At 53.0% G+C, this 25450-nt stretch overlaps 1 protein-coding gene across 5 annotated transcripts in view; it reads left to right on the top strand.

Moving 5' to 3' along the window:
• The first annotated feature begins 5095 nt into the window (after positions 1–5095).
• Positions 5096–25450, top strand: part of NTRK3 (neurotrophic receptor tyrosine kinase 3) — a 217584-nt gene continuing 197229 nt past the window's right edge. The window contains exons 1-2 of one of the 5 annotated variants that reach the window (XM_071814027.1): positions 5096–5865; positions 5995–6257. In XM_071814027.1, the coding sequence (XP_071670128.1) occupies positions 6010–6257 (248 nt within the window). In that variant the 5' untranslated portion in view covers positions 5096–5865; positions 5995–6009. Of the gene's footprint in view, positions 6258–25450 lie in introns of all 5 variants that reach the window. The other 4 variants (XM_071814026.1, XM_065846996.2, XR_010652172.2 and 1 more) reach the window with 4 other exon arrangements.

Here is a 25450-nt window from a genome sequence, read left to right as displayed (position 1 = left end):
TTTTGATTATTTTTAAATCTAAAGCAATTTTTCTCGCACCAAGGTCCTGTGTTGTGGGTTATCCCAGGCTCTCTCTGCCTCCCTGCAGTCCTGAGTGCTCCACTTGCACATTCAGAGACTGAATTAGTAATGTGGTATTTTTGAAAGCACAGGTTTGGTTTGGGGAAAACCATGGGGCAACACACTGGAGATCTCTGTTCCTTTGTCCTACCAGGGTTGTGTCTGTGACTGCAAGGCCTGACTGCTCACATTGGGAATTTCCTGACTTGTGCCCACAACCAAGCGGCTCTGAACATGTAAAACGCCCCAAGAGATGTGCAGATGGCAGGCCATCAGCGGAACAATGCCCAGACTATAATTCCTGTTATCTGCCTGCAGCACATCGTCTGGAGTGTGTCCTGGGACCCCTTTGCAGCCCCCTCCCCAGCTCCTCTCCCAGCAGCCTCACCCCCGGTAGTTTCCCCCCCGTCGCGCCTCTCCCCTCCCAGTGAGACCAACCAGCTCTGCACAGAACATCCCTGGCAGATCAAAGTGCTGCCTTGATTTCTTGATGGCAGCTATAATCTGCTCCACATTATTCTTTTTCCTATTCCTTGGGCTTTCCAGGACCTTCATTTCAGTCCTTTTATTTTTTTTTTTGATTTTTTTACCATTGCAGACATCCTGCCTGGATCATCTCTTGGACATTACAGCCATGACCAGACCTTATCCCTGGCTAGACAAATTAATTCAGGAGCTGCCTAGGTGGGAGACTGGTTTAGGTTCTAGCAATGAATGCAAACACAGCAATATTTGTTATCTTCATGACAAGGCTGTTTCTTTAGACCTCACTTGAATATGTTTTCTCCTGATTTTTTTGTTCCTGTTTATTTGAGTAAATGGTTCCTTGCTTTCCCTTAAACTTTCTTAACAGCCTTGGAGATTTTATGAACAGGACATGAGCTGAAACGGCTTCATCCTACCCTTGTCCCCACATGCCCACAGCCTCAGCAAGGACAACCCAAGGCTGGAGGCTCTTACCACCAGCCACCCTCCAGCCCCCCCCGCCGAGACCTTCAGCTTTCATCACATGTCTGTGGCTGCCAAATGTGATCACTCCACACGTCTCCCTCTATCCCTCTCCTTGCAGGTCCCCAGGCTGACCAGTGTGTGGGATGTGACCTCACCTGCTGCATGAGGACTCCTCCTGCCAAGTGCCCGAGGAGCAATATGGACATCAGGTCACAGGCTGCCTCCCAGCTCTTCCTGGGTGGTGGGAATGAGGAGCTCTGCAGCACTTCGGTTGCTCGTGTGTGTGTGCACAACTCGGGTGAGAAGCAAATAACTCTTGGCTTTGCAGGGGCTGATGTTTTCCTCCTGCATCACCAGGGATGACATGGGGGATGCTGTGCCCCCCAAACCAGCCTTGACCCGCTCCCCAAAAGCTGGCAGCACCTCCCAGGCATTTACCCTGCAAGCTGGACCCTCTCCGAAATGACACTTCCAAAATTCCTGGGGTCTGTCCGCAAAGGGATGCATGAAGCTGCAGCCAAATTCCCAAGGCAGGGGACGAAACCCTTCTCCCTGCCTCTCCCGGCAGAGCTCCCACCCCAGGCTGCTGCCAGATGGCAGCTCTGCCCGCCCCGGGGCTGGCTGCGTGTCAGGGGTGTGCAAAGTGGTCCTGCTGTCGGCAGATCTGCAGATCTTTCTGGATGAGAGAAGGGGGGCTAGAAAAAATGTCAGCTCATCATTTTCAGCGAGCGGCGAGTGCTGTTCTGGTAAGAGGGAGCAGGGCGGTGCGCGGCTCAGCACGGGCCTGCCGGATCGATACGGAGATCAGAGGCAGGAGTGGACGTTGGAGCTTATGATGACTGAGCAGATCTTGGACCACGGATCTCTTTCTGATTGTACCCCGAAGGGCCATGGTGTCTGCTGGGCCCAGGAGGTGAGCGGTGCATTGGGAGTGTTTACCTGGGAAAGGGGGTGGCAGGAGGAAGAATTGTCCCCGAGGGACAGCCAGCCTGAGACTGTGATGCTAAAGGCAACTGTGTAGGTGGAAAGATCCGAAATGCAAACAAAACAGCTGCCTACACCTCTGTCCACAGCCAGGAGCCCCTCAGGCATGTCCCAGCCCCTCTTCTTCTTCTGAGCCAGGTGTCTTGGTAGCAACTCATGTCCCCATGCAGAGGGTAGCTGGGACAAGGGAGACAGGGACCTCTCTGAAGAAGAACTGGGGTTTGGTCTTGGTCAAAAGCATTCAATGGAATTTCTGGAGGCTGTCAAAGGCTAGAGGGAACCCAGCCCCCGGGACCCAGTGGGGCAGAGCTCTTGCAGGATGCACTGATTTAATCCTTCATGAAGATGCTTCTTGAAAGAGCAATTTGCCAGCATCCCTCAGAGCAATAATGGCAAGGCCTCTGCTCGAGATACCATCTCTGCGCTCTGACAGCCCCATCACTCATGTCCTGTTCCTGCCTCCCTCTTCCACAGGGACAGGAGTGAGGGATGGAGGCAGGGATGATGTGTTCCCACCACCAGCAGCTTCCAAATGCTTCTGTCCCCTTTTGGGTCTGGATGTGCAAGAGGTAGTGCTGTTCTCGCTGAGCATCATCTTTTGTCTGTCTGTGGACAGCTGAGAGGTGGTGGGTTCAAGTGGAGGAAACAGGATCGGGGTGGCCCGTCTGTTCTCTGTGGCAGGGACTTTGCTGTCACTGCAGTCTTTTCTGCCAGCAAGCATGTAAATCCTCCCTGGCAGCCTTCAAAGGGGAGGATGAACAGCCCCTGGTTTCTTTCTTTTCCTGCCCACCTTCTGCCCTGCCCTCTGGGCACCCAGCTGGATGCTCCCGCTCCTCCCATTTCCCCACTTTGCCTGGCCACATTTCCTCCGTGGGCAGTGGCTTTAGCTATTAGCTGCAGAGGAAGCAGTGGTTTGGCACAGAACCTCCTCATTAGCTGCCCAAGTGGGTCCCGCCTGTCACTGGGTGGCAGAGCGGGGTATGCGTGTCACAGGAGCGGGTGGGCTTCTGCATCCCCCCCACCCGGGACAACCAGCCTGGGACCTCCCCAACTTTCTGTGGGTTAAATCTCATCTTTGCAAGGAGAGTGCAAAGCGTGTAACTCCCTCCAGTTGCAGAGGAGGACCTGAGAGGCTCTCTGGGTGGGTTTGTGCTCCATTAGCAGTTGTGCTCTGCTCCAGGCCAGTGGATGGAGGGACACAGGGCAGGCTGCCACCTGGGTGGGCGAGGAGGGTGCAGGATGCCCGTGTACGCAGCCCCGTGCCGAGCAGTGTCACCTCAGCACCCTGTGTGACAACCGCTTCCCCTAGATCCCAGTGCTGCCCTGCCCAGAGGAGAGCCTTGCTGTGCTGTGGGATCGCAACAGGTCCCCAGGGCAGGTGTGTGCCCCCTAAACATGTCCACACCGGTGACCAGCCCTGCAGCGATGTGCCAGGGCAGGCTAGTGGCCTCACACTGGTTTCACATGCGACGGTGTGATTGATGTCAAGTGCCATGAGGCTGTGACCTTGTGTCAGCTCCAGTATAAAGAAATCCCTGGTCTTGCCCTGGGCACTGGTTTTGTGAATAGTGTGACATCCCTGTTCCCTGTGTTGCTGAGGGTTGAATGCACATGCTGGCTGGGTGTTACGGGGTGCCTGGTGCTCCCTACAGGCAGGGGTGTATAACATTTTGCCCTCCATCAGTGTTTTCTCCAGTTCACTTACAGAGCTGAGCCATAAGAATGGCATATCTCTGACATGGGTGGGGAAACTGAGGCAGGGAGTAAAAAATATGCTTGAATGTTTTCCTCTTTGGTGCCTTTGCAACCATGGTCTCCATACAGGTACCTGAGGATCAGAGCTGCTTCTGGTGGCGGTGGGGACCCACCAACCCTTCCCCATGCTCCCCTTGTTTGCAGTGCCAGGCACTTCAGTGACCTCTCTGCATCCAGATGTTTCACTTTAGTAACTTGCAAGCAGGTGGGGTTTGGGGAGAAACCAGCCCTCTCACCTTCGTATTTATTAACTAGATGAGTGCCCCTAGTTCCCCTGGAAGGCTCTGGCAGGAGGGGCCCTGGCAAAGCTGCCTGGCACCCCAGAAGCCACTGTGGGAGTAGGACCGATCCCCTGGTGAGCGCAGCACCTTGCACATCACTGACACTGCCAGGTCCTGCGGTGCAGCTGTGTGGCAACAGGTGAGGAGTTACCCAAGTGTGAGCCCTGCTCATGCCCCACTGGATGGGCTTCCACTAAGTGTGGCTGTGGGCAGCCCACTCCCCTCCCAAAGGGTATGGGTGCATGAATCCTGGCTGCAAAACTCTTTTTTTTTTTTTCCTTTCTTTTTTTTCACTTCCAAATCCTGTTGCCTCTTCTGGACTAGGATGATTCAGGATACGTAGCAGAAACTGGAGGTGTTAGCTCAGCCCATGCAGGGATCCCTCTGTCTCTCCTCCCTGTGCAAAGCCCTGTGCCTGGCAGAAGCAGACCCTTGAAATATTTGAGAGTCCTACACCTGTAATTCCTCCCTTCACCCGTGCTCCTGCCTGCAGCACCATCCCTTTATCCCTGTGTCTCTGTGCAGAGGAGCAGAGACATGAAACTATAAGGGGGGGGGAAGGCATGTAGAAAAGCACTGTAGAAAAGCAGAGCAAATTAAGCAGAGCTCTGATCTGCTTGGGTTTGTGCTTGCCAAAAATGCACCATGCATCTTAATTCGCTCTGCTGTTCAGCTCACACTCACTGCTCTCCTGATGCCATTTCGGCGCTCTGAGCTCAGCCTTTTCAACACTTCAGTCTTCCTCTTTCAGGATTTTTTTTTCCATGTCTGATTGCAGGATCTGCTGCAGGAGGGAAGGGGAAAGCCAGGGGAGGGAGGACGGGAGCCCCGACTCTGGGTGCTCCTGCCTGCGCTTCCCGGCAGCCGGCTGAGTCCCCATTGCATTTTGGAGGGGGGGTGTGGGGGGGCGTGTGTGTGTCTTTTCTAGAAAGTCCTTCCTGGGTGCTTTCCAGTCGCTTTTTTTTTTTTCTACCCAGCTGTCTGATCAGCCTCTCGCTAGGATCCTCTAAAGAAAAAAAAAAAATTAAATTGCTGTAATCCACACTGGCTTTTATTCTCGTCCAGTTCAGTTTAATCTTTCTTTGCTCTCCACCCTTGTGTCCGGATTGCGGGGGAGGGGGGGGTGCTGTGAACCCACCCAACAACCAAGCGAAAGGCAGCATCGTCCTCCTTCCAAAAGACGAAAGATCCTGAAAAAGCAGGAGCCGAGCCAGAGCCCCTCAGCTCTTTCCCCCAGCACAAATTTAACCCCAGCTGCAACTTTTCCTCCGCTGGCGGGGCTGAGCTGGGGCTCCGGCAGTGCTGGGGTGGGTTTTTCCCCCCTCTCTCCCCCACCTCCTCCCCTAGATTGATTTTAGCGGAGAGGGAGGGGGGGTGGGGAATCCTTTTTATTGCGGAGCCCGGCTCGCTTTGCAAAGCCTTCCTCCTCCCTCCTTCTCCTCCTCCTCCTCTGCTTTTTGTGCCCGCCGCTGCAGGGCTGGCCAGGCCGGGGGGAGGGAGGGAAGCGATGGGAAAGGGAGGTCGCCCCCTCCTCTCCCCAGCCTCCTCTTCCCTCTGTGTGTTTTTTTTGCAGGTGTGTCAATTTTAATTCTGCCCAGTAGGTGGGACTTGGTGACTTTCGCACCGGGTTTTTTTTTTTTTGTTATTTATTTATTTCCCCAGCCTCCCGTTGCAATCCTCCGGAGCGGCTGCCGGGGAGCGGCGGGCGCAGGGCGGCCGGGCCAGCGATGCATCCCCGCCCGCTGCCGCTGCCCTAGCGGGAATTACAGCCTCTCTGAGCCAGCTGCCAGCATGATTTCATCTGCTGGAGGATTTTTGCATCTGATCGCTTGAGGTTTTGTTGTGTTGTTTTTTTGGCCCCCCCCCCCCTTTTTCCCCCCCTCCCTCTGTCTTTGTTTCATTCCCCCCTTCCCCCCCCTTGACCTCCCTCCATCCCCCCTTTCCTCCTCCTCCTCTTTTTTAGAAGCAGCAATCGGAGATGGATGTCTCTCTTTGCCCTACCAAGTGCACTTTCTGGAGGGTATTTTTGCTCTGGAGCATTTGGGGAGACTATCTGCTTTCGGTGCTGGCTTGCCCTGCTAATTGTCTTTGCAGCAAGACAGACATCAATTGCAAGAAACCGGATGATGGGAACCTCTTCCCTCTCTTGGAAGGGCAGGATTCAGGCAGCAGCAATGGCAACACGAGCATCAATATCACGGACATCTCAAGGAACATCACTTCCATGTAAGTGGGGGGTGTCCCCTGGCTCTCCCGGCGGGCAGGGTGCGGGCAGGGCTGCCTGTGCCGGGCTCAGGTGCCCTCGGCATTGCTGCGCTGCTTGGCAGAGCTCAGCCCTGCTGTCCGTGCAGGGGGCGCAGACCCGGTTTTTACCCCTTACCCCACTCCCCCCAAAAAATAATTTAAAAAAGGGCCCAGCAACAGTTTGGTCAAGGCTTAAGAGGAATAAAGTAAATGAGATTTGATTCCTTAGCAGGGGAGAGAGCAGCAGGCGAGGATGCTAAAGCTGCTGCTTCCTTTAACTGTTTGCTTCTGCAAGTGGTGGTGGTGGGGGTACGCCACAGCCACATATATACCCAAATTGGGCAAGAAAAGCAAGTTCTGAGCTGCTTGTTCTTTTTCTAGACTTTGGATCCGATTAGAATGTCTTTTTTTTTTTTTCATCCCCACAGCAGAAAATGCTCCTTTCCCTGCCCTGCCTGAGTGTATCTGTGGATCTGCGGTTTCGCGTTTTTAAGGGGAGGAAAAAAAAATAGGACAGTGAGATGTCCCTTAAGTAGCTGATTTAACTCGCATTGTTATAATTTTGCAACTCGCTGTGGTGCTGCGATAGGGATTTGTGTGTTTTCGTCTCGGGGTGGTGGCGGTGAGGAGAAGCATCGGAGCAGGGAGATATTTTTAGTTGAGCACTTTGCGTTTGTTTGCATGCTTGTTTATCTGGAAAATCAACTTGAAGTTGCATTATCCTTGTTTGGAGAGACAGTTAGCAAAGCCCATGCTAATCTCATCAGAGTGGAGTGGAGAAAGGAATATATTTCCTTCTCCTGAATCCATCATACTCTGTGTGTGTGTGAGGGGAAAAAATATCCTCATCTCTTCCAATCTCTGCTCTTTATTTTCCAGTACATTTTTGGGTGAGATGAACTCTGAGCCATTTCATTATTCTAATGCTAATTGAAATGTGAGCATTTAGGGAAATGTAGCCCCCAGAGCAAGTTGCCAGTGGGAGTTGAGCAGAGAAGAGGTGGAATCCTTTATTCTGGCAGTTAAATGCAGCAAGGTTTGAAATGAGTAATGGAGGGTTATTTTTTTTTCCCACCTCGATGGCACAGTTGCATGGAAGGAGAGGGCTTTGCGGGGTCTCTTCTTGAAGCTGTTTTATTTGGTCACAGTGCAATTGCAGCAGAGCCACGGTATAATTGCAGTGCCTCTTTCACAGCTCTGCTTGTCACCTTTGCTGGGTAAAGATGATGGAAGCCGCTTCCCTGCTTGCTTACAGGTTCATGAGATGCCCGAGCAGGTTTTCAGCACATACCACTGACCCTGAACCCCCAGCCTTGTCTTTGCCTTATCAGCAAACCTCTGCAAACCGAGCAGGAATGGGGAAAGTAAAGGGGAAAACTAATGCAACGCTCCCCTTCCAGTTGCCACATATTTATCCTGCGTCGTGGTGCTGGAGTGTGTTTTTCTCTTTTCTTCTGAGGTGCCGTAGGGATGTGGCGATGCTGGGGAAGTCAGAGAAACTCGTGTGTGGGTTTTTTTTCCTTGTGCTTGCTGTTTGTTGTGGTTTGGTTTTAACCCTTTGGGGGTCAGGGAGCGGTAGGAAAGGCTGTGAAGGGTTTGGAAGCCACCAGCATGAGTGTGTGCGTTGTGAGATGCACACGTATATCTGGACTGCTGCAAGAGGTAGTGTTACATGAGTCCTTTGTGCCCAGAAAACATCTTTACTGCTTTGAAATTGAAAAATGCTGGTAAGCAGTCTGTATGAAAGAGGCAGCATCAAAAAAACAAAAAAGGACAACTCCAGAAAGATGTTGGGTATTTTTTTTGGAGAGGAGCTTCTTTTAACTTGGGGAAGGAGAAGGTGGCAGTTTTTGCTGGATGCTGTATGCATCTCTGCTCTACTGTGAGCAAAGCACGTTCCCTCACCCCCTGCATCGCTGCTGGCCCTGCGCCTCCCTCCCTGGGCTCGGGGGCCAAGATGTAGGACTGGGGTGAACCTCGAAATGCCATGAGGGGCTGAGACTGAGCCTGAGCGAAAACTTTCCCCAGAGATCTGTCTGTGCTTACTGGGAAGACAGCAGTGGTTTGTAGAGGATGCTTATGGGAGCAGAGGGATGGTTTGCGTGGTGGAGCTGCTTCCTGGCAAAAAACTCGCTGCTGGGAGCCAGAATTGAACCTGTTTCTTTGTGCTCTGGCGTGGGAGCCATTGGGTCCTGCACCCTTCCAGGCTGATGTCAGACCTCTCCTTGCCAGCCCACACACCGTGGATGCTGGGGCGAGGGGTGTGTAGAAGCCCAGCCTGGTCACCGCTGAATCACTCCCAGCACGTGGGTCTGATTCAGCTGGGCACCAAACAGCTCTTCCCCCTGCTTGCCACCCTCATGGGGGCTTGGCTTTGCCAGGCAGCCTACTTCATTTTTGGGCAGCGAGGGGGCAAATGCACCTTTGCTCACTAGGCTTGAGGCTGAATAGGGAAGGCTTAGCTCTGTCCTTGTGGCCAGGGGATGTGATGCTCCAGCTGGGTCCTCGTGGTGGTCTCTGCTCCATCCTGTGCTGGTAAAAAGGTGGTAGGGTACAGGGTGGTGAGAACACCCTGGGGCTAAGCAGGGCCTTGCTCAGGTGTGAAAGACAAACTCAGCTTGGCAATCTGAGCTTGAGTGGTGCTGATGAAAGGCTGCCAGGGCCCATTCTGAGGGCTCTGGAGGAAGAAAGCAGTGTGAGCTGGCTTGGAGGGCTCGTCCCTTTGAGCCAGGGCAGAGGCCACTCCATACCAGCCCACCGAGGCAGGTCCCACCAGCATCGGGGGCCAAGCCATCAGGAGTTTTGGGTTATTTCACATCTCAGTGGCTGATGACCACAAGGCAAGGAGGACAGGGGATACCCAGCCTGCAGCACTACCCATGGAGGCTGGCAGGGCAGGCTAGCCCTGTGGGTACCCCATTGTGGAGCCTCCTTTTGCACCCCTCAAATAAATAAATTTTGCTCTGATTGCTGCTGCTTTTGGTTTCCCACCCATCTTCCTTTTCAGGGAGAGCAGAGCAGCTGCAGTCAGGGCTGAGTGGCTCCTGCCTGGGCTGGGGAGGATGGTGACACACAATCTCTGTGCAAGTCCAGGTGGTGCCAGGTTAATGGTGAAGCAGGAGCAGGGCAGGAGGTTCCTGGCCTGAGATGGAGGTTGGCTTGGCTGCTGTCCTTTTGCCCTTTCCCAGCCTGCCCAGAAACGTATCCAGTTTCAGACTGCATCCCTGGGGATGTGAGTTCTGCACACAGAACCATGTGAGAGCTGCCAAGGGTCTTGTCTAGCTGAGGGGCTGGCTTGGACCCCAGCTGAGATGGCTCCAGTTTGGAGTTGGGCTGTTGGACTTTGCCTTCCCTGTTCAGGGAAAGGACCACTGTGGGGCTGGGGCATGTTCATGCCATCACTTTTCCCCGTGCAGCTGGGTGGCCTTTGCTGTGTCCCCAGCCAGGTGTGACTTGTGAGGATGCTCAAGCCTTCCCATAACACAGCTTCACCCCTCTGATGTGGTGCTCCATCCTTTGCAAGACCTTCCCAAAAAGACCAGATGCACAAGGAGAACTTCAGTCCTGACGGTCCTGCAACACAAAACCACTTCTTGTTACTGTGCACCGAGCAGCCAGGGCGTTTGCCGCTCTGAGTCCCCATCCATGACACTGTGGTGATGTGACTGGTGCATGGGGTGGCCGGACTTGCCTTTGCCGGCACGTGTCGGTGTGATGGCAGACGCTGCGTGCCGGGGATGGACCGGGGAGTTACCCTTCTGGCAGCGTGGGCAGCGCCTGCATGCACCAGCACGGTGCGTGGGGAAGGACGGACGGAGGAGTTTGCCATCTGGGCCTCCCTACTTCTCAGCTGTTGCTATGGCACTGCAGAGATGCTGCCAGGCAGGCGGCAGTGGCCTGCGTTTGTCACCTCTGGGCTCCCCTGAGGTAGGGAAATGTCCATAGTATATAACGGCTTGCTCCCTTTCCCAGCGTCACCAGGGGAGAATGGGATTTCTTATGGTCAAATACCCTCAATGGGTGTGTTTGTAGGGTTTACCTGTGCAGATCATAGCTGCCTTCATACCGGTGAGATGAATTCAGAGTAACCCAAGAGGATGTGGGTCATTGTAAAACACTCTGGGATGCAAGATTTTTGGTGTCTTACTTGCAAGGCTAAGGGGAAATACCTTATCTCCCACCCCTGTGGACAGAAGAACAGTTCCATTCTTTCCTGCAGGGCTGTCCCACCAGCCTACAGTAGCATTGGCTCCATCCCATGGACCCGGCTGGGGGTGTGAGAGCCGCGTCAGAGCCGGCGTTGTCCCACTCGCTGCGTGGGAGCTGGGAGCACGTGGCGTGGGGGAGAGCGAGGGGGTGGGCAGTGTGGCAGCACCTCTTTGCTGTCGGCACGGGGAGAACCGAGGCATCATTGATGCCCGTGTGTGCCTGCATCTGGGAATGAGAGAAGAAAGGGCAGGCATCTTACTGGAAGGGCTGGGGGAGCAGAACTTGCTTTTATGATCCAAATAGCTGGGAAAGGGTTTCCTGTGATGCTCAGGTTGGTGATTGCTCTGCTTCAGACACTACAACACAAACTTTTCCCTTCACTGTGAATCAATCACAGCGTACCCAGTGTGTCTCATGTGCTGCTGCTCTCCAGAGATGAAGGGCTCTGCATTCCCAAAGCTTCCCATCCCATCATTCCTTCCATCTCCTGGCCCCAGAGGCTTTGGCTGCTGTAGAGACCATTCAAACGATCCCTAATTCAATCCAGTTTTGGTTTTGAGGGCTCTTGTTTATGCAGAGTGTCTGTCCCGAAGTATGTTAGGATGGGGGTAGTGAATGCAGCATGAGGCTGTAAGGACAGAAGAGGGTGCAGAAAGAGATGCTTGGGACAAGGAGGTGGGCTGAGATGTGGTCTTGATGCTCTAGAGGTTCTTTAAACCAGGAGTAGTGGGTCCTGACTGTCCCTGTATTGTCCCCCTTGCATCACGGGATCAGGACAATGGCAGGTTTGTGCGACAAAGTAGCTGAACTTACACCAGAGACACCCCGGGGCTGGGTGCATCCCCTGGTCTGGCCGCTGGCTTCTTGCCCTGCTCTCAAAGCCTTTCTCCTCGCTCGCTGGTGCTGGAGAGAGGCACTTTCCTGGCATGGGTGATGTCTGTGACCTCCCATATTTTTGCAGCTCTCCAGGCTATGTGCCAGGGCAGAGCAGAAGAATCTGGGTTAGATGGGCCATAAAAGATGTTTTTTGGAGGAGTCAGCTGTCAGAGCTGGGTCTCAGCTTGGCTTTCCCAGCAGTGGCCAGGCTAACACTGAGCAGAGAACATCAGGCACCCAAGAGTTACAGCCCCACTTCGTCTGGGACATGGAATTCCTGCTGGGTAGAGTCACCTGCCTTTTCATGCCAGTCTGCTGGTGTCTCTGTCCCCCTTTTGCCTGATTCTACTGGGCTCCCCAAGTGCTCCCCAGCCATGTGTGCATTGCCTGGCTCTGCAGATGGTCCACACCAAGTATTTCTCTGGGGAGGAAAAAATTTTGGTGCCTGTCAGGACTTCCCAGGCTTTTTCTGAGCTGAATATGGGTCCTGAGCTGCTGCCTGGACAGGAAGAGCTGGTGACTTGGATGGTTTCAGGGTGCATGTGACATCTCCCCAACCTTCATCTCCTGTAGGGTTTGGGGAGGTCTAAGTCAGCTCTGCCTGCTGGCTTGTCTCCTTGGGCTTGGAGAAGAGATGAGGATGCTTCAGGTCTAGGACAGCTGTTTCATGGGGGGAAGAAGCAGAGATGGAAGGGAAGACACTGAGGAAGGACCTGCCTTGCTGCCTTTAGAGGTTTGGAGATGTGTTGCCTCTGGCTAGGGACTTTTGTAGACCTCAGTTAGGGAAAGCTATCTGGGTCTGCTCTACTCCATCAGCTCGCCCCTGTGGGTGTGACACCTTCATGTGCTTTGGCATGGGGCTTCTCCTGGTCTCCTAAAGACCTCTGACCATCCATGCACCCAGCAATGCTGGGCTCTTTCAGTGAACCCCCCAAAGAGACCATGGGATGTCCCATGGGATCATCCTTCGGTAGGTAGGTCACGCTCAGTGATGCTGCACAAGTGCTACCCTGGCACGCTGGTTTGTCCTGCTCAATGTGGTACCCATGCCAGGTATTGCCCGAGAGTTTTTATGGTTGGATTTGGTGCATCCCATTCAAGGGGGGCTGCAGTCAAGTGGGGAGTGGACCAACCCCCGAGTTTGCCAGGCTTCCAGAAGAGAGTGTTAATAATGCTTGTGGCTTGCTGTATTATTTACCAGTCTCTGTGCAAGAGCAGTAATTTTGAGCTTGAGAGTTTCCTGCAGCAGGAGGGTTTTACTGGGTTGTACAGGTGCTTTCAAGCAGGTGTGTATGATAGCAGCCTGTGGGCTCTGGTCACCCCCAAATTCTCTTGCTCTTCTCCTCTGCACCAAGGGTCCACAGCAGAATCCATGCTGAGGCAGTGCTGTGGGGTGAGCTTCTCGGTCAGAGGCTGCAGTTTTGTATGGCGGTTGGATAATGCAGGCGTTTTGTGCCCTGCATGAAGAGATAAGCACCAGCAGCCTCATCCGATGCTCCAAATCCTAGAGGGCCATGCACAGGTCACCAGGACCACAGCTGCAATGGGCTGTTCCCCATATTCCATCTCCCAGGCTCAAGAGGCTGCTCCAGACAGAGGCTATTTGTGCGGGAGCTCTTGCAAATGAGCAGCTCCGGGGCTGTGCCATAACCCCCAGCCCCAGCTGAGCCTCTGCCCCTGGGGCAGGCGGAGCCCAGCTCAGCCCCGTGCATCCTCTGTTCGGCTCATCCTCTCCTCATCCTCCTCTTTTCTTCCCCGGTTGGAGGTGGCTGTGCCGCTAGAGGGCAAGCGGCAGCGTGAGACAGCCCCGGCTCCGGGATGCGCCGGCTCCGACAGGGAGGGGGCGGCCAGGCCGGGGGATGCGGGAGCGGCTGAGGGTGGCGGGGACGGAAGGGTCAAGTCGCCGCTTGCTGTCGAGCTGTTGCATGCCCTGCGGGACAAGGTCCATTGCTCTGGGGTGTCTGTGCTGCCCTGTGGCTCTTGGACTCCAACCCACTCAGTATCTCGGTTCCCAGGGGGACACCCCGTGGTGTCAGAGGGTCCCCTGGGATGCAGCTGGGTGCTGGGTCACGGCTTTCTCAGTGCTGCTGTGGAAGGATGTGGTCAGTGCACCCCCACGTACCAATAGCTCTTACACCAGAGCTGTAAGTGATACAGCCCCAGCACTTTTGTGGATTGAGGTGATTTGCAGCTTTTTGGAAAATGTTGACCCAACCAGAGCAGGTGCTGGGGGGAGGTGTTGCTGGGCTGTTTGAAGTGTCGGGCAAGAGGTGCCTGATCGGGGTGATGTGCTGCTGTCTGCAACCAGCTTGTGGCTGTGCCTGGTCTGCAAGGAAGCTCCTCACAGCTCTGCCCATTTTAATACTGGGGAAACTGAGGCACAGAGCAGTTGAATGGGGATGAAAGCTCTTCAGCCCATCACCAGCCAGGGTTTAAGGAGAGGCCAAGCATGAAGGGAGGGATAAACAAGGCTGTGATATCAGTCCCGTTGTATTGAACATCCATGGGAAGTGTCCCAAGAGAAATTCTGGATGTAGAGGCAAGAGGGCGCAGGCTGAGAGCTGTCTCTGGATACCTTCCAGGGTGAGTTGGATGCTCCTTTCTGATTAACCCTTTGCTACAGAGATTGGATGGAGATTGGCAGGCTACATGGCCTTCCCCAATGGGGAAAGGCTGAAAAGAGCCTGGTGTGAGAGAGGGAAAGGGTTGAGTGGTGGTAGGAAGCTGGTCTTGACCTTGCAGCATCTTCCTTATGCAGCTCCTGAGGGATACCTCATCTTCCCCGGCAGCTGGGCCAAAGATGGGCTGGTTATTTCCCTCCTGGCTGTTGCCAGTGTGGTGGAAGGGCTGTGACACCCAGTGGTCCCACAACGCAACAGCAAATGGATCCCCAGCATCATGCCAGGTGATGTTTGGGTGGATGTGTGTTGGGGTGTGGGTGATAGATGTGGGTTAGAGCTGTGATATTGCTCAGTGTCTGGACTTGACTTCATTTGAAGAAAAGGAGATTAAAATCTCTCTGGGCTCCCCTTGGAAGGCTGCACTGAAGTCAGTGCCCAGCTATCAAGGCTATTCCACCAGCATGTGCCCTTGTGCATCTCCATTCCCCCATGTACCACCCTGTTTCCAGACCTTGTGGGGCTGTGGATCCTGCCCTGTTCCTTTCTGTTTGAGACTTGACCCCTACTTGCCTGAAAGAATAGCACCAGGAAAATATCTACTGTATTTTTAGCTTGTTTTCATGTGATGTAGCATTTAGGGAGCTGAAAGAGAAGTCAGAACTGTGTGTGCAGCCAGCTTTCCTCCAGCTGCCATCCAGTGCTCCAGTGTAGGAGATAATGGAGCCTGTTAGCGACTGTCCCCATTCTGTACCCCACCTTCAGTGTGTGCCACCATCCCTACCTTCCCCTTCTCCCATCTGTGGTCTGCCTAAATGGAAAGGAAAACTTCTTTTAAATTAGAAACAAGAGTTCCAGCAATGGAGCAGAATGGTCAGGAAGGATTTCCAGGGAGTGTGATAGTGTGGTGGCTTTGGGTGCTTCTCCCTGACCTCAGTGCTTGTTGCAGTGATAACTAAATGGCCTTGGGATGCTGGGGTTCCGGGGAAGAATGCAGGGAGATGCTGAGCCCAGGTGCTATCACCCTGTAGCCCTCTTGCTGCTCTGTGCTGGGCCAAGTTTTGCTGGGGAGGAGCGCACATGGCACTGATGCCTTTGCTGGCTGCCCCACAATGTCCCTGGGGGACTGAGAAGTAGGTAGGAGCAGATGTGAGCATGGTGAAGTCCCCATCCTCCTGGGTTGTGCAAGTCTGTCCCTTAACTAGCTCTCCTCAGGCGGTTCCCACCAGGAAATGTTAATGTGGAAATGCTCAAACAGATGCTGGGAATTTGAGTGCTGCTGAGGATCCTGCACGCTCAGGGGTTTTGCCAGGATAAATTAGGAAAATGAGTGCTCAGCGGAGGCACAGTTATGCCAGGCTGTCCTGACCCTACTGGGACTTGAAGCCACATGGGGAGAGCCCGAGTGCCTCCAGCTGCTGACCTTATCTCTACTCCTGGAGCAGCTCTGGCCTCATCTCCAATCCTGTGCTCTCTATGGAAATGCTGTGCAGCAGTCTGGGCTGGGAACCAGGAGCCCTGGCTCTCTGGTCTGGGATCCAGCTGTGCAAATGCTCCCAGGGGCTGTCTGTCCTTGTCCTGGACCACAGCCCCTCTCCTGCCTGCTTCTAACCCAGACAGGCAAGAGCAGCTTGGGCATCCCTCCTGTCCATCCTGGTGTGGATGGGATTGCCTCTGGGAAGCTCTGTGACTCGTGCGGCTGGAAATCTCTTTTGTCTCCCAAACCTCTTGCCTCCAGAGTGCAGCTGGCTGCTCCTGTGGCAGTGATGTGTGTCCTGGTTTTGGCTGTCTCCTGCCTTGCCTGTGCTCTCCAAAATATATCCTAGGAAAAGCAAGCTGAATGCCATCGAGTCACTTGGTGGCTGTTGCTGAGCAGCCTGGGGAGCAAGCAAAGTTCAGTGGGACACAGGGTCAAGGATGCTGCTTGTTCCCAGCTCCTCAGCCTGCCAAGAGCATCCCTGTCCTCTTGGGGCTCTCCATGTGCCGGTTCAGAGAAGCTGAATGTTACTGGGGACTGTTTCTGAGGTTGAGCTTCCCATAGGCCCTGTACACACCCACACTGCCCTCTGTCTCACCAGCTGTCCCAGGCTCTCCAGTGGGGAGGGCAGCACAGAGCTGGGTCGGTGTCAGAGCACGTGCCAGGTGCTCTCTTGGCAAGTGCTGTGCCCCTCATTTCAGGTTGGAGCAGGTGCTGGAGGGTGTCCTAGGGAGCATCAGAGCAAAGCCTGAGCTTGAGGAGTGCAGGCAGGGTGCTGATGTGATGCAGCAATGCTGGCTGGACAGGGAGAGACCCTCTGCAACAGGGAGCTCTGCAGGGCCTGGCACACTGGGGGTTAATGGCAAGTGCACCAGCAGCTGGAGCAGATTTGGGAGAGGCAGAGCCGAATTAGGCTGAAGAGGCATCAGGTGGGAGAGCTGAGGTGTGGCATTGAGGCTTTGTTAGGGTGTGTGGGTGAGGAAGGCAGGCAGGCAGTTGCTGTACTCGGGATGCTACAGGAGCTGTTTTGGAAAGAGAAGCTGGGGTGCTCTCAGGTATGAAGCTGTGCAGGTTGCCTGCCCTGGCTCTGGGCAGGGGGGTGGCTGGGAGGGATGTGGGTGCCTGTAGCTGGTCCCTGGAGCAGTTTTGGCTGCCTGCTCAGTGCTGGGGTGATGTGTGGTGGTGCTTGTCTTTGTGTCCCCCCAGTACTTTATGGGCTGATCCTCTGGTCCTTGGGGGCTCAAGTCCTCATTTGTAGCTGAGATTCCATCTTGGGGCCAAGAGGCACTGCTTTAGGCAACCCTGCCTGGAAATCCTCCTCTCTCTGCTTTGTCCTGCCTGTGCCCTTCTCCAGGTCTGAGTGGCTGAAGTCCCTCATGTCCCCAGCCTGAGCTGTGCCTGATGTTGCTTTGTGTTGTAGATAAGCTCTTGCTTCCAGGAGGGATGGTGGTGAGATCCTCATTTGCCCCAGGCTTGTCCCCAGCCCTGGGCAGGCTGCCCAACACCAGGCGTGCTCTGGGCTGCCCTGGCCCCAGGGGAAGGATCCCTGCCTTCCAAAAGGCATGGGTAACATAGATTTATTTATTCAGAGACTTAATTAGCATCTTTAAATATTAAATAGTAAACAAACTGCATCTAGTGGGATCAACGTTTACGAACGGGGATTTTTTTTTCTTTTCTCTCTATCTCTGGGACATGCACTTGTTTAAGTGTTTGGAGAGAGTTACTGACTGCTTGTGGGCTCTGATTGATGGGCAAGGGATGAGTCTGTAGTGCTGCTGGTGAAAGGGCATGAACAGACAGGAGGGCTGGGGTAAAAGGAAGCAGAGAAGCAGGCCTGTGTGCTTGGAGCGTGGGTGTTGGGGAGTTGCAGAGTTAAGTGCTGGATTTCAGTACTTCTCTGCAAGATGTGCCATTCCCTCCTGCCCAGGCAGGTGGAAGGGGACAGGCAGGAGATGGAGGCTCCTGCTCTGGCACAGCTAATTTGCAATCAAAAGGTGGTGGTCCCTGCAAGGGGAGGTGGTTTGCAACTCATCTGCATCCTATTATCTCTGCAAATGGAGGCCTGCCTGGTAGCAGATTACACTGGGGGTTATTTATTGGCAACGCACTGTACAGTTTTAATTTTTCCTTTTTGCTTATTCAGGCTTTAGCTCCAGAGGAAAATAGCCTGCGGTGGCTTTGGAATGGATTCTCTCTGCCCCATTAACTTATTCAGTGAGTTTAATGGGCCTTTTTTTCTCTGAGCCTTGAAGCCATCATTAAAAGGCAGAGATTTATAAAAGCAAAGATACTACTGAGCTTTAGTCAAACTTTGGGGTAGAGGGGTGGGGGCAATGGTGTTGTCACTGCCTGTGGTTTGGGTGGAGATGTACAGGTTTTTGCTCAGGGATGTTGTGAAGGTTGGATGCTGCTTTTGTGACTCTCTGGAAGTTTTACTTCAAGAGAACCAGGTTGTTTGGGATGCTGCACTTGCTGCTCATGTTTCTCTGCTGGGGAAATGCCTCTGTGGAGCTGTGGGACCTGCTGGGCTAGGAGTAAACCCTCATCTGTGGGCGATGGGATGTTATCTGAGCTCTTAAGCTTTGGGATATTGCCCAGTGTAACTTTTAACTCGTCTGCACCACAAGGCTGCCTGGAGCTGCCATCGCTCCAGGCTGGGAGAAACTTTACTTGCTTTCTGTAGGCCGCTCACAACTTGATTTTTATCTCGTTTATGCCATGCTGGGGCTGGGCAGTACTTGGTGCTTTCATGGGGGTCTGTGGTCGATGCTTGGGAGCCCTTCTCGTCCTTCCCTCTGCTAGTGGCACATGGTCCTATTGCATCCCTGTGCTGAGCAACCCAGCGCTGCGAGAAATGGGGTGTCCCCTGCAGGGACCACACTTGCTAAGCCTGTGGTCTCCTGGTATCTGAGGAGCATCTGGAAAACAACACAGATATTAAATGTCTGAGTAAATTCCATCTTTTTTGGGTTCTTCTAGGACCAGCCCCTCCAACTGTTGTGTTTCAAATCAGACATGATATCTTTTTGAGGAGTAAATGTAAGACATGGTTTGGAATGTCACCTAGGGGCACCCTCCTGCTGGCACAGTTAAATTTTTGGTTCAGGAGTGGGAAGAAGATGCAGTGGGAGAGGGGAAGGACCTGCTTGCCCAAACCGATGTGCTCAGGGTTGCACATCTGAGGCTGAGCCCAGACCCTGGCTCCTGCTGGGTGCCGGATGCAACTGCAAAATGGGACTGGAAACTGGGTGATGAGACTTGTGTGCATTTGTGCTGATGGCCCTGGGGCTGGCTCGCTCACCCTGCTGTGGGATGAAGGGATGGCAGACTGTGACTTCCACCTGCCTGTCTCCAGCCTGGCAGCCTCATGCTGTTGGTGGTGGTGAGGAGCCTTTGCAGCAGGAGAAACACTGCCTCGCTGCCAGCAGATGGGCTGGACCAGGCTGGTGGGGATGGGCTGTGGGGCTTGCCAGGAGGAAGGGACTCCAGGAGGAGATGTCTGAGGATCTGCTATTTGTAGCCTCCCAGAGGGACTGGCCTTGGAGCGCTGCCTTGGGGTGGTGGCAGGACAGGGACATGCTGAAATGACCCTGGGGGTGCTATGGTCAAGCAGAAGCCAGCTGCAGCCATGCTGGGATGGGGAGGATCTCTGATGCTGGTCTCTCTGTGACCTCTAGAGCAAGGGAGAGGCTTGTTGCAAATCCATCTGCTTCTGTGCCCCTCCCTGGGTCACAGCGATCAGGGGAAGGAGACACTAATTTCCTAATAAACACCCATAAAAATTAGTTCTCCCCTGCCCCTGTAGATCCTTGCCTCCTTGGTGCTACCTGCTGTGTAAATTGCTGCTGACCCTGTAAATCACCCTCTGCTTCACTTGACCTCCCCTGAATCTGTCCCTTCCCTGTAAATCCTCTATCCCCATCAGTTTTCTGCTGCCAACCCCCTTGCTCTGTCTGTGCTGTAAATCCTGAGCCCCAGTCAGGCTGGAGGGGAAGGTGCGGTGATGGAGGGCAGCTTCCCTGGGGTGGGATAATCCTTCCTGACAGCTTCCCCAGGACTTGCTTGCCAGCAGGAGCTGGTGGAGGATGTTCTGCCCAGCTGCCTGCAGGGAAGGTCATCCTTGCACTGGAAGCAGGACAGGGCTGGGCTGTCATCTCCATCCTCTGACCTGCAGCCAGCTGGGTGCAAACTCAAGGGTGTTGTTGAAGCCTGTGCCTGACCACAGGCATCCCAGCACTTGGGAGGGCTCCTGAAGAGGGCTGCTCCCCCAGGATATGTTTCCAAAAATAGCCAGAATGAAGAGAATCTCCATTCATTCCTCAAAAGGTCATCTAGTCAAATCCCCCTGCTGGAGCAAGAATGGAGAACCATCAGCTGAGCTTCTGCTGGGTGGATGCTGGTGCCCCGTTTCTGAGCCCCGAGTTGCTGGGATGACCATGCTGTGCTTTTTCCTCTTATTGATGGAGCTGGGACAGCACATAGGAGCTGAGGCAAGGGGTCTGGCAGAGACCTGACCAAAGGGAGGTGTAGGAAGACGAAAGTGGGAGCATCGCCTGAGTGCCATGAGCTGTGTTGTCCGAAAACCCAGCCTTACTGCTTAGCCCAGGCATGTTGGGCTGTGCCAGGGTGTGCAAAAGGAGGTGTTTGTGTCTTCATGAGAAAAGCTGTGGCTAGAGATGATGGCTTGGCCCATGTGGGTGGCTCAGACTTGATCCAGGCTGGTCGTGCTGCTGCTTTGGTGTGACTGGATGGAGTGTACTGAGGGTGTGCACGTACCTGGCACCCAGACAGGGTGTTATTTGGTATGTGAAATACTGAGCCTTTCTATGTCCAAGGGCTTAATGAGCAGAAACTGATTATGCTCCAAAACAGCTGCCTTTTTCCTCCTAATGGGCAGGAATGAGCATTACCCTGAAATGCGTGAGCAGCTTTGCCCCCACTCCCACAGAGGTCAGTGGATCACACAGCAGAAGATGCACAGTCAGAGCTGGGATGGAGTCACCAGAGTGTTTTGAGATGGTGCTGTCACCAAAGCTGCTGAATGCACACAGGGTTTAGAGACTTCTGCTTGGCTCTTAGTGGAGGATAATGCTGCAGAAGATCTGTGTGTCTCATGATGTGGCTTTCCAGATGCACCAAACCCCCAAGGTATGAGTGGGAATCTGGGGTGCTGGCATAGGGCAGGGGAGCACAGCCCTTCCTGACCTCCACAAGCCCCAAACCTTGAGGAGCACCTCAACCACCTGAGTGGTTCATGGTTTGGTTTGTAGATGTGCTGACCCTGACTCGCCATGGACCATGTGTGTCCTTTGGGGAGGTACCAACCAGTGTCATTTGTGGCTCAGCTCTGCCTGATCACCCCAAGGGCAGTTGCCAGAAGGCTTGCACAAAAAACAAGGTGATGCTCAGGGATGGCTGTTTCAGGCATTAATATTAACTGCTCCTGCTGCTGGCGGTGCTCTGCGATGGGCCTGGGCTTGACCCAGCTGGGTGTTTCCTTTAGACCTTTCTCCTGCGGCCAAACATCCTTTTTTCTTTTATTTTTTTATTGGATTAGTTTTTCTTGTGTATCTTGTGTCTGAGGCCAGTTGTGTATTAATACTGGGCTTATGATACTGCTGTGCTCTGACTTGGGGAGGAGGAGGTACTGTGTATGGTGGCAGCACAGGGATGCTGACAGCACCGGGGAAGACAGGGGGCAGCGGAGGAGAGCAGAGGCAGATTTTCAAAATCCATATAAATAGCAAAAATATATTTCCAGCAAACGTTTCCAGTCCTGCTGTATTAAGAAAGTGAAGCACTAGAGGATAAGGGAAGCATGAGCAATAACAGCAGGGATTTAGAAAGAATAAATCTTGCCAGACAAACCTGATTGCTTTTTCTTTTTGATGGAATCACAAAATTAGTGGCTGAGCAGAACGTGGAAATCCTAATATATTTGGATTTAGCAAAGCATTTGATATAGTGTCTCGCCAAATCTTACTCTTAAAATTAGTTCAGTTTGCCTTGGATATGACGCTGCCAAATGGACTGAAAACTGGCTTAGGGCTCTAAGCAAGTAGCATTGGGCTGCATTTGGGGAGAGGGGGAGCTGTGGGAGCAGATCTGTGAACTGGCTTTTTTATGGGGAAAAAAAAATCCCAAAACTACAGAAAACCCCCAAAATAACAATTGAAAAAAAACCCCAGGAATGTGACCTCGGTTTGTGGCACCTTATAGCAGGAATATTGGCAAACTAGAGAGAGTTCAGAGGAAAGCAAGGCAGAAAAAAATAACCCAAACCAAACTATTGGAAGGGTCATATTACCCTTGGAGGGAGATGGGGGCTGAGAAAGTCCCAGGGCTGGAGGCATTTTGGGGAGGAGCAGCTGGTGGCCCATGGGGCTGAGATGAATATTTGGGCTGTTGTTGGGACCTGGCAGTGAGCACCTCAGCGCCCTCGCCCCCGCGCAGTGGAGAATCGCTAAGCTGCCCATTTCACGGCGCTTTCCAGATATTATCAAATAAGTGGGGAAAATATTCACTGTGACTGTCGGAAAGAACATCCCTGACTGGGGGAGCTGGGCACTTTTCCTCTGGGAAAATCTTGAGTCTCAGAGCAAGCATGAAGAGATGACCCTGGGTGATTTGGGTCAGTAAATGGTGGATTTTCCTGGGTCGGTTCTTGATTGGGAAGCTGAGAGGTGATTATAGCTATCTCAAGGTGCTGCCTCCTGCAATATCTGTCTATACCCTGCAAGCATTTATTTGTGATCGGGGGAAAAGGCTGGGAAACTGCTGGTGGCAGCTGGAGTGCAGATGTGTCCCCAAGGGAGGATGACCATTTAACAGCTTGTGGAGAGGTGGTAGCCCCTTGGTCACCTTGCAGAGGTAGGGCAGGATAGCTTGATGCCCCTCACAGCATTTTATGTGGGTAGTTGATCCCTGTCTGTAGAGGTCAGGAAGGATGAGATCTTCCAACAAGTTCATCCTTGAAGGTGTGTGTCTGTCATCCTGAGCTCCTGGAGTCCTTTAGCACTTGTTTGGAGCATGGAGGAGATGCTGAGTGCGTGGAGGCTCTTGGTATAACTGTACTGTTCCCGTGAGGTGAGGGAATATGTCCATCAGCAATGGTTATTTTGATCAATTGGGTGGTACCAGGGCCATCGCCCTTCACTGCCAGTGCAATGGCTTGGGTGAGACAGACATATCCATTTGTTTTTTAAAATCAAATCTGTGCCTTCCAATACAAATGCAAAAGAACTTTCAGAATAGAAAAGGCAGTTTGTTGCTTTTCCTAGGGAGTAGCTATCAATACTTTGCATTGACGAGCCAGCCTCGTGGGGCAGGAGTTAACTGGGCTGAACCGGACTTAGGGAGACAGCCTTGGAAAAGAGCTGAGAAGGGCTCCTACAAGATCGGATGGCCTTGTGTTGGTGTTCTGGTTTCCCTGGGGGAGCACAGGGTTTCTTCACCCCCATTCTCCAGTACTTCAAGTGGTCCCCGCTTTGCGTTGTTCCCTGCCCAAGGCTGAACCTGCTGGGGGGGCGGTGGTGGGACAGGCCTGAACCAAGCAAGGTTCGGGAAATATTTTTAGCTGTTCTAATTGTGGCAAATAAATACCGTTCTTACTTGTTGGGATTGAGCTACGGCTAAATCACAACTAGTTCTAATGATGATAATTACCGGATTTCAATATCTATAGAAACGGGCGCTTCCTTCGTATCGGCGGCTGCCGCTGCGCTCTCACCTTCACAAATCGAAACCTTGGTTCGTTATCACTGCAGCTATTTATTTACTTGCACATTTTTAACCCACAGATGGCAACGTATGAGAAATTGGAGATGATATGGGTCTGCTGGGGATGTTGTAGTCTTTGGGCAGAAGATGTGGGATGAATAGGGAAGCATCTCCCAAAGACCTGCTGGGTCAATTCTTGCTTTTTGAGCACCCTTGAGAGATGTTCTCAGGTCTGCAAGCTTGCCTGTACCTGCCAGGGCTTAGCCTTCAAAGGGTGGAGGTCGCTGTGCATATTTTTGCATGTGTTAGCTTGGTGAATCGCTGCTTCTGATTGCTGTGTGCGCCAAAACATGCACACGCTGTAACTGGGACAGAGCTTAAAGGTGAGACAACACAAATGACTCAAGTCCTGTAACACTGGACCTGAAGGAGCTTATGGAAAGGGGTCTGGGAAGTTCCTGCCTGAAGCAGCAGCTTCTGGGTGTCTCGATATAGCAGCAACCCTCTCCAGCCTGGTGCTGCAGAAGGGTGGGCACCTTTTGGAGCTTATGGGTGCAGAACCATGCCCATGGGTGGCACGTGTACCCATCCCCTGTACCTGGGATGGGGGTGTGGACCTTCCTGGGCTGTATCAAACCAGCCCTGTTGGGTTGATCCCCGTCTGAAAATCCTCATGGGCATCCAGACCTGTATGCCCTTTGGGTCTGAGGCTCCCTCCTTGTGCAAGGTATAGAAAAGATTCACTTATTCAATTTGCTATCTCTCCAGTGCCACATAAGCTGTATTGATAAATTAATCTTATATTGTTGTGACTAAACAGCCCTGCAATTTTTTACACTGTGCAGTCTAATCTGTCTTGACAGCTGTATCATTAGTTTGTATTTGTTGTAATCTTATTCACTGTGTTGGCTGTGGGGAGTTTTCCTTTGAGGTGCTGTGCTGCTATGCAGGCGCTGGGTGCAGCCAGTGGCTCTCTGCTGGGTGTCTTGGGGTGCTGTGGGGTGCAGCTGGGGTGTACCACAGGAGCCAGTGCCAAAGTGCTGCTTTGCTGCCTGGTAGCATCATCTGCCTGGTACCACCATCCCCAGGGCTGAACCAGCCTCACCAAAACATCCTTGCTGCTGAGATTTTGATGGGGAACCCCAGGATGGGGTGAAGATGGTGAAAAGGTGGATGTTGGGAGATTCGGATCTTATGGTGACCTGAAGGGTTTGCTGTATGATGAGGCGTAAGTTATTTCTTGGTCTGTGCTTTAGTTTTCTGCAGCATGCTCCATCACTGAGGTTGTCTTTTGGTCACAGGGGATAAAGGGACTGCAGGAGTGTCTGACTGCTCCCCTGGCTTGAGCCTGGGTTTACTGTCCCTGGTCCAAGCAGGACAGATTTGGGCCTCTCCATTGCTTTTGCAGAAAGTCCCTTTACTTTGCAGGCAGCTTTGCATGCAACTTCTTCCAATAAACAGCTTCCCAAAACTGTGAAGCACAGAGTTTTGTGCTGGTGCAATGAGATTTCTGCCAGCAGGGAGCAAGAGAGACTGTGTGTTCCCCAGGCATGGGACAAAACGGTGGGGATGGGAAGCATTTCGGCTGCTACTTTATGCTTTAGATCTTCAACTTGTTAAATTCAGATGGGAAAGGACAGTCGCTGGACCACAGGTTCATGTTTGTCTCTGACCAAGCTTTGATGGCTCAGTAACAGCCCGAGTTCGTCCTTCTTTCTTGAGTGTGTCCTTTTGGGAAAGTGTTCAGGACCTGGCAAGTCTGAAGAAGTGGTTGGCTCCTGAGATAGATGTGCCCGTTGCAGTTTGATACGAATTGTTATTTAGACCTTTAATTAAGGTTGCGCACCTGTGGGGACTGGCAGGGTCCAGCAATGCTGTGTGCTGATCTCAGATCCACCCTGGCACCAGTGACGTGCCAGCCCAGCGGATGTGCCGTAGTGCCTCATGGTGGCACTGCCCAAATGCTTCCCCCTTTGCAGGCAGAACTGAGGGTGGGATGTGCTGTGTGACAGCCCTAGCGGCTTTGTGTAGAGCTGGTGAGGGAGGATGGTGAATCTTGGTGAGATCTACATGGTGGCATCAGCATTGAGTGTGGGAAAATCCCTTCTCCAGGAGACAAATGCTTGGAGAAACACCTGTAACCTGCTCATTGCCACGCATGCAGTAATGCTGTGAAAGGAGTTTAATGTGTGGTGATCCATGGTGAGTGCTGACAAGGGTTTGGTGAATGGTCTGTCTACTGTGGAACTCAGAGCCTCACTGCTGTGGTGCCA

The sequence above is a fragment of the Patagioenas fasciata genome, chromosome 12, assembly GCF_037038585.1.
Source record: "Patagioenas fasciata isolate bPatFas1 chromosome 12, bPatFas1.hap1, whole genome shotgun sequence".
Lineage (NCBI taxonomy): Eukaryota > Metazoa > Chordata > Aves > Columbiformes > Columbidae > Patagioenas > Patagioenas fasciata.
This window is presented reverse-complemented; position numbering and strand designations above follow the sequence as displayed.